Consider the following 9,621-nt stretch of genomic DNA (forward strand, 5'->3'; position numbering starts at 1 on the left):
AAGTCGATTTTAGACCCCATTTTAGGCCATTTTCAGTCCCATAACTTGCACACACAGTAAATGTGCGAATTACACACACTTAAGCTCAAACAACTTCAATTCTTGGAGAATCAAAGATCAAGTGATGAATTCTTGATGAATATGTGAAGATTATTGAAGGTATACTCCTAATACTAAGTTTAACCTTTGCAATTAGTGTCAATCAAGGAAATTAGGGTTTGCATGTTTATAATTAGTGGATATTTTGTAAGATTATGGTTTTATGTTGGTGAATATCATGTTATTTTGAATGATTACACAACAATTTGAAGGTAATCTCATTCTTGTTCTTGTTCTTGAAGTTGTAACAAGTATGATGACATTTGGGTGATATAAGCTTAATGCATGTGTAAGATAAGTGTAGAAATTGTGATATTATGCTCAGATTATGAATATACATTAGTTAATTCATTGATTATATGGTTGATATGCAAGAAGATGGTAAGAAATAAGTGAGTTTTCACTATGAATAAGTTGACTATTTGTTATACAAAAGATGAATTTTGATGAAATTGGTAGAAATGGATGAATGAACCATGGTTTCTTGTTGATTTTACCTTGATGATGATAAAATGAAGTTAACATCTGAGTTTGGTTAGGATAGGAATGGAATTGGATACTTATTTGGATAAAAGTATGATTTTTCGAGTTTGAAAGTCATGTTACAGCACTGTTTTGTAAAAATCGTAGAAAATCGTAGAAAAATCAGAAAAATATGAGGTCATCGGCTTTGGAAAGATATACATCTCTAATTTAATCCATCTGTTGAAGTCAAAGTGTGATTTTGAGTTTAAGTGAGGTAAAACAGAGATTAAAAACAGAGCTGCATCATATAATTAAAGTTAGCTTATGACATGATTAAGTTGATAAAATGTGTTTGGTTGTACCAATGCTTACGAAATTTGATATATGAACTCCAGGGGATAATTTAAGCTTGTCTGAGTCMTTTGGAGGGTATCTTATAGTTGGATTGCAAGGTTGGACATTTGTCGTTCGGTTTGACCGTATTTGACATTCGGTCGTGAGGTGAGTTAAATAGCTATTCAAATATTATTGTATTAATTGTATATTTATGTGCCATCTATATGTATGTGATTTCTATGACTTTAGAGTCGGTTTTTTATTGGTCTTTTGTCTTTGTACGTATTGATCTCTCGATTACGAATTCTTCCGAAATGTCGGTCGGTTTGGATATCCATATATTCCATCGGTATTGTTTCTTTGATTTCTTGTGAAACCGGAAGTACGGGGATTACTTTGTGTGATCYGTCCCGAAAACGGTGAATGTCAACATGCCGGTGAAGGGGAAGGAACCGGTGAGACATTCTAGTCGTTCTCGTTGTCTGTTGGCCGTACTCGGTGCCTAATGTGAAGAGAGGCACGAGTATAGGGACTCGGGCATACCCGGGAGATGAAGGCGGGCTCCCTGCCAGTCCTAAGCATTGTATTCCATGAACCATAGGAGCTCGAGCATACCCAGTGACGATGGGCTCCCTGCTAGTCCTATGTGTCCCATTGTTTGGTTATTCCGATATGTTTCTTTAGACCGTTTGACTAACGTATGATATTAGTCCCTTGCAAAGGAATTGACTTGGTATCATTTGATAATTACTTGTAATTTGCATTTCGTAATAAGCATGTTATGTCATGTGAATTGTTGGATYCCRGCACTTGRTCTTTGGTTATATTATGGACAACCCTTATTTCGTAAGTGTTACTCTCAATTTATTATTCATTGATGTAACCATTCAATTGGTTGGTTTATGGTTCCCGTGTAATTGTATAGACTTGATTTCAATAGCATTTGTTTAGACTATTTATCTCACTAARCCATGTGCTTATTCCGTTAGCTCACTATTTTTTTCAGGAAAAAAAGAAGATAAAGGCAAGAACCCGGTGTAGTTAGTTCGTGATTAGTTTGGGGATCGTTGCCAAACCTTGGTATATATATATAATTATGTCTAGTTTCTATTTTGGGTTGTAAATATCCGGGTAGTTATTATGTTGTCCCGATTTTTGGGTGGTAAATGTTTTAATTATAAGATTGTAAGCTTTCGTTTTGGATTTGGAAATACTTATTAAAGTATAATTAGCTTTTGGTGGTTTACTTATAAAATGATATCTCGTATGTTATGTTTTGGTGAAATCGTAACCGAGGTGTTACAGTAATCACCGGCTCGGCCCGACCCGATGTATGTGCGTGTGTGTGTGTATATAAATATATATATATATATATATATATATATATAAATACTAACATTTACATTGAAAGACTTTTATCCACTTTACCTCAACAACCCAAATAAGTCTCACGAAAAAAGTCTAGCTTGTTTGTCTAGTCATGATGTTAGTCGGATGATATTTGAAATTCTATTTACTTTTATATTGTAATATAAGACATTGTTCATGACTGTTTTGATCATGTTTGAGATTTTAGATTTGCATGTTTAAAAAAATATAATTTACTTTTAGTTGTGAAAGTTAGAATATTATAATTTTTTGGGTCGGTTTTGGTTTTGGGTTCCGAACCAACGATGAACGGGGATACCAACAAGGAAAGATGATTCTTACCCTTAGCGGGTTCCCCAACAGGTACCGGGGGAACCGCAGGGGTATGATGTGGATCCACGATAAAATCCCCGACGATGGGCATGGGAATGAGACCTGTCCAATTGAGGAACCCGGTGTACCCATCCCGACGGGATGAGAATTTCCCACAAAACGGGGGATCAGGGATGAGACAAGGATCCACGAAAGTTAAAAATCGGGGATGGGGACCGGTAACGTGGTTCCGTCCCGTCCCCGAAGGCCGGACCAGCCTACAAAAACGAAACGTTCCCTCTGTAACCAGTCATCCAATATCAAACAAATCATATTAAATATATTATTTATAAAAAATTATATTTAATATCTTTTAGATTTAGAAATAGTATTTTGGCATTTATTTTATATATATWTTTTTTAGTTGTCTTACTTTTTAAACAAAAAACCGTTGAAAGTCGAAAGCATTTGATCAAATAATTACGTATGTGATGTAATTTTGTTCATATCTAAATATTTGATGCTCTATAAAAACAAATTTTGAAAATACACGAGTTTTAAACATGGATCATTATCAATCGAATGTGGTTTTTAACACATTTGATTTAAAATGTTTTATATTAACCGGAAAATAAACCTTTGATTCCCCATTGGGGACGGAGATGGGGATGTGATCATATTCCCTAGTGAGGATGGGGATGGGGATGGGTACGGGGATTGGGATTGGGATCGGTGACAGCGACGGGGATCGGGACGGTAACGAAGACGATTTTGGTTATTGGTTTCAGGGACAGGTATATCAATAATCGGCCGGAACCCTGTCTATTGCCATTCCTACTTCTAATAAATACAATATATAGTAAACTACAAATTTAGTCCCTGTGGGTTGTCAAAAATAATATTTTCCGTCCCTATATTTCGAAATTACAAGATGATCATCGTGGTTTGTAAAGCGTCCGAATTTGGTTCCTCCCCCTAATGGTTGTTGAAATTTTTTGGTTAAATAAGACTCATTTTCATTTTTTTATCGATCTTTTTGTCTTTAACCCGATCAAAAACCACAAGGGTCAAAACTATAAAATCGATTTTGATTTGATAAAAGACAAATAAATCAATTAAAAAAAAAGATAAAAAAAAGTGTCCCTCCTTTCACCGAATTTTTTAACAATCCTTAAAGGAAGAGACCAAATCTGAATGTTTTCATAAACAATAATGACCGTCTTGTAATTTTAAAACTATAGATATTAAAAGTGTCGTTTTCAAATTTATAGTTTACTCTACTTATACTCATTTAAGCAAATATATTGTTTCTAATTTGAAATACCAGAAGATATTCGTATAATGCAGCGAGATATATCTTGATTTTAATATTTTTTTTGTCTCGGTCGATATTATAATACGTTTTATGTGGTTTTGAGAAAACGTAATGTTTTTTTTTAATAAAATATAAATATGAAAAAATCATAAAAAAATTGAAAAATATGTTGATATTAATACCAGATTAATTATTTACTTAATGTTTTTGTGTATTTCTTTACTTCATTTTTTTATTATTTTTGGTTCAATAATATAATTTTTTTTATAAAGATAATAATTAAGGGGGTGTTTGAGATTGCTTATTTTATTTGCTTATTGACTTATTTCAGTTTGACACTAGTGATAAGCTAATATCTAGTGTTTGGATAAGAAAAAAAACTGCTTATACCGGTGCCAAACCGGTAATAAGCAGTTTTTGATAAGTTAATCTGTCCTGACTTATGAAAAACTGCTTATTATCAGTTTACCATTTTAACCCTATTACCCTTTATACCTATCTCTTTTCCTCCAGATAACATCGATCTCAATCTTCTCCCTTCTCCAGATGACATCAATCTTCTCCCTGTCTTTTTTGGTCATTTTACAGATATAAGCAAAATTTGTCAAACACTAAAAAACAATTTATCAACTTATTGCAGTTTGGTACCGCTAAGCTAATCCAAACACTTTTTACAAAACTCCGGTTTGATACCACATAAGTTAATAAACACTTTTACAAAAAAAGCATAAGTTATTTTAAATAAGCAATCCCAAACACCCCCTAAGTATTTTGTTAGAAGTCAATGACTATCCTAATTATATTTTAGATTTTTTATATTTAAAATGAGATGTTTATCCTTTATTTGATTATGTTTATCYTTTATTTGATTATGTTTATCTGCAGTTAGTTACACGAATTCAAACATTAAACTTTAATAAGTTGTACTTGCACACAATTTAGTTATAATCTTGAATTTTAAATAATATGCATCAATAAAAAGTATTTCATGCATAAAAATTGGTTTTCAAGAGTTTTTGTCAAATGTTTTATAATATAKTATAGATATTCAACTCATTTTTTATTTTTATTCAATTGTAATCTTTACAAACTATCGATATTTATTGTCGGCACCTGTTAACTTTTCAACAATTTTGGTGCCCGTTCTAATCACAATGATTATATTTTCTTCAACTTTTCCGTCCCTCAAACTAACAATCGTTAAAAAGATGACATTAAGTGGGTGCGTTTGGGATTTGCAAGTTATGGGCTAAAATGCCTTAAAGTTAACATAAAAGTTGGGTTTTGTTAGTTGTTCGATATTTAAATGCTAAAAAAACAGAGCACAACAGAAAATTAACTCAATGACCGTCTTTTTCTTTCTTTATCTCATGCATCACCTAACGACAAGTCGATAACTATGCGTTTGTTATCTCACAAACTCCATCACAATTTCTTGTTCTTTTGTTTACGAGATACAACAACATTGACTTGTCATATGCATTTCCGTTAGGTACCTCGTTTGCATTGGGATATGATAAACCACGAAGAGCATGTCATGTTCCGTTACTTACGTTCATTATGTTTCTTTGTGCCTACTTATGAATATATAGTGTTGCTTACTTTTCTTCGGCTCTAGTTCTTTTCCCCGTTTCGTCTTCTTTTCACTTTTCGTTTCTTTTCGTTCAACAATATAGTGCTGCATACCCTTTTTGCATATGGGTGTTTCGTGAAAATAACCGTTTTATTCTTTGGGGTAGAATAAACATTTGCATACATCTCATTATCTCATATTCGAATGGGATATAAYAGCCTGGATCACTAAGCTAAGACCCCTAAATGACTGCTCAGTGACAAAGGAGGTATACTGAGCCCAATTGGTTTGGCTGTCTGTCTATCAGGTCCCTTTTGATCTTATCACCACACGTCATCAATGAAAGTGGGTTATTTTATGGTGTAATTTTTTCATGTTATTCTAACTATTTCGATTATACTTATAATTTTCATTTTGAATTTCTTTGTGAGACCATTTTCTTGACCTCGTCCCATAGGAAATGTTTGTGTATATCTCCTCTCTCACCAGACCCGGCCTTTTTTTTCCTCTTTTAGACATTATTTTACCGTAAGAATAAGCCTATGAATTGTTTTCACAAAATTATAATAGATTTATGGTTCAATTATTGCGTTGGAAATACAAGTTACTATACGGGTTCAATCCTTACACACTGTGAACGTTTGAGATCTTCGTGTTTTCTTTTCTAATTTGGTCTACAATTTCTTCAATTTATCAGTGGCTACTTTCATCGGAGGACATTAAACTTTCTAGATTACACATATAAGAACTTTGAGATTAAAATGTTCAAACAAAATAGTTCAAGTTACAAAGTTTAATATCCAATACATAATTTTTTTTCAGAAACTAATAAATAATTAAATAACTCAGTATCATGATACTACAATAATTAATAGTACACGATTTTCAATATTGTATACCAACTAAATTTGCATACTTGATATGATACTACCAACCAACCGATGTAATTATAAAAAATATTTATAGACATGTATTTTGCATATATTTTTCAATATTTGATTAAAAATTAAAAAAAAAATGTAATATTTTAGTTTTATGTTGAAAAATACGTTGGTAATTAATTAATTAACATAACTATAAATAAAATAAAACCATAATCACATTAATTTTAATATAAAAAATGATAATAAATCACTACCAAAACCAACGTGGAGTATTTGTCCATTAGCAGCTTAACTTCTTCTATATGTCTCAACTCTAAACCATGCCGGCCAAATGCTGCTCTCTCATTACCAGCTTCCCTTCTTACAGTCCATCGTTTATATATATATATATATATATATATATACTCTCCATTTGGCCTGCAAACCCTTGAAATTTCACTGCAATTACTCCCTCTCTCTCTCTCATCTTTCTCTCTCTAGATTTCTCAAATACAGAAGCAGAATGAGAGCAGGTTTTGAGGTGGTTCAAGGTGCTCTTGAGTTGATCCAACCCCATGAACAATGGGATTACAACAATACCCTTGGTGCTAATTATACGAGCACAACAACGTCTACGTCTCTGATTAACGGTTTTGCTGATTACAGTTCAAAGCCGTCTGCAAACTTAGAGAGGCCGGGCGAGCTATCCGAATGGGTCGAACACGTCACCAAGACGCTCATCGAAGACCTACCTGAATCCAACCCTGAAGAAAGCTTCCAAACGGATGTCACCTTGCCAGCTTACCACGCAATTTCACGTAATATGCAGTGTGAAACAAGACCGCGGAAGCTGGCAAGGGTGAACGGGCCCTCTRACGAGGGCCAATTTGGCGATCAGGGTAATAAAGGGTTGAGTTTGATATCGGTTTTGTTTGAATGCGCGGTTGCTATTTCGGTTGATAATTTGGGTGAGGCTCATAGGATGGTTCTTGAGTTAACCCAAATGGCTTCTCCTTATTCACCTTCTTGTGGTGAGAGGGTTGTGGCTTACTTTGCCAAAGCCATGGCTAGTAGGGTTGTGAACTCATGGCTAGGGTTTTGTTCCCCTTTGACTAACCACAAACTCATTCATGGTGCTTTCCAAGTTTTCAACAATATCTCACCTTTCGTCAAGTTTGCTCATTTCACTTCTAACCAAGCCATTCTCGAGGCTTTTCAGCATCAAGACAGGGTCCACATCGTGGACCTCGACATAATGCAGGGGTTACAGTGGCCCGCGTTGTTTCACATACTCGCCACACGATTGGAAGGTCCACCGCATGTCAGGATGACTGGCATGGGTACTTCCATGGATCTCCTGGTGGAGACGGGAAAACAACTCTCGAATTTCGCAAAACGCCTCGGGATGTCGTTCGAGTTCCATCCCGTGGCGAAGAAATTCGGAGACGTAGCTGATATCTCCACGTTGCAAATTCGGAGAGGGGATGCACTCGCGATACACTGGCTTCAACATTCGCTTTACGACGCCACCGGGACCGATTGGAAAACGATGAGACTCTTCCAAGAACTTAACCCTCGGATCATAACCCTAGTCGAACAAGACATAGCCCACGRAGGCTCGTTCTTGGACCGGTTCGTTGGTTCTCTCCATTATTACTCTGCAATCTTCGACTCTCTTGGTGCGCTCCATCCAAGTGACGACAACAACCGCCACCGGGTCGAGCATGCGTTGATCCATCGRGAGATCAACAACGTGTTGGCGGTCGGTGGACCGGGAAGGAGCGGGGAGGATAAATTTAAGGTTTGGAGAAGTGAACTCGAAAGAAAYGGGTTTTTGCAAGTGCCAATGAGTTCTAGCTCATTGGCACAAGCTCAGTTAATACTTAATATGTTTCCACCAACGCATGGTTAYAGTCTCGTCCAAGTTGATGGGACGCTTCGATTAGGATGGAAAGAGACTGCTTTGTACACCGGTTCGGCTTGGACTTGTCAACGGTCTTCTAGATAACTAGTTTAATCATGTCGAATATCAATCATGATTTGACGTTTTATTCTACATGTAATCTATTAAAAGATTATTTAATTGTATTTTTTTAACGTATGAAGCGTCTTAAATTAACGAGTTACATCTATGTGGTTGCATTTTTTTTAATGAGTTTGGTCCATGAGATACTGCTGAGGAGTATTTAAATCTATAACGTTGCACGCAAATAATACGTTTGCTTCCATTCGAAAGAACCCAAAAAAAAGTCATGTTTGACAGTTAAATAATTATTCTTGAAGAATAATCATAAAACATGTGTTAAAACGTAATTATGATAATTACAAGATATTATCTGTAAGTATGTATAATTATATTAAAGTTTAAGATAATTATATAATTATTACTGATAATCACTAAACCTTATTTGAGTTTTGTTTTGTCTGAGGTATATAAATAAGGTGATAGGTCAAACCAGTTTGGTGATTCAATACTCTGAATTTGGTTATCAGTCTAAACACACATAYTTAGAATTAAGGTTCTTTAGCATCCGTTGCAGGATATGCGTATGTTCGTGTGTGGATCAACTGTAGAGGAAACCCCGCTCGGTTTCTAAATGTTGCATCAGATTTCTCGTTAGATTCAAAAGGTACATCCCTAAACACCCTATGATGTGTTATAATTTAACTAAATGTCTCATCGGAACTCGACTATCGGTTTTATGTTTTCRAAAAACTTTCTAATCGTAACCAAAATATTTGATTTTTCCGCTGCTTTTAAAGTTACRGTTTACATTAAAACCCAACAAAATCAAATACTATTTCTTAGAAAACTAAGAAAATAAATATTTAATTTCGATTATTAATTAGCTTTTTAATATGACATGATAAAAGTTAGATTAGACTACCAACTCCAACTCTTTATATATATTCTTTTAAATGACCTGAAAATCATATTTAAAGATGACAAATTCATTTATTTATTTATATACTCTTGAAAGTAAACTACAAATCTGGTTGGTTTGATGAGACTAGAAAGGTATTCGCGTAATACAGCGAAATAAATCTCAATTTTAATGTTTAGTTTTTATTATTTGTTTTTATCGATATAATATGATTTTATGTGGTTTTGAGAAAGCGGTAATGTTTTTATTTTTGAATGAAATATAAATTTGAAAATAAAATAAATCTATATTAATATCAAATTAATTATTTAATAGTTGTCGGTGTAACTTCTTTAATTAATTTTTTATTATAATTTAATTTAGATTTAATAACAAAATAATTTATTTTTAGTTTAATAATATAAT

The 9,621-nt window shown here is 33.9% G+C and overlaps 1 protein-coding gene across 1 annotated transcript; it reads left to right on the forward strand.

Annotated features, from left to right (window-relative positions):
- Positions 1–6,854: 6,854 nt before the first annotated feature.
- On the forward strand, positions 6,855–8,339 carry LOC112512198 (protein SCARECROW-like). The gene has a single exon (XM_025118063.1). It carries the CDS (start codon positions 6,855–6,857, stop codon positions 8,337–8,339), a length of 1,485 nt encoding a protein of 494 aa, XP_024973831.1.
- Positions 8,340–9,621: the final 1,282 nt, after the last annotated feature.

This window comes from Cynara cardunculus (assembly GCF_001531365.2).
Source record: "Cynara cardunculus var. scolymus isolate 2C chromosome LG 5, CcrdV1, whole genome shotgun sequence".
Classification (NCBI taxonomy): Eukaryota; Viridiplantae; Streptophyta; class Magnoliopsida; order Asterales; family Asteraceae; genus Cynara; species Cynara cardunculus.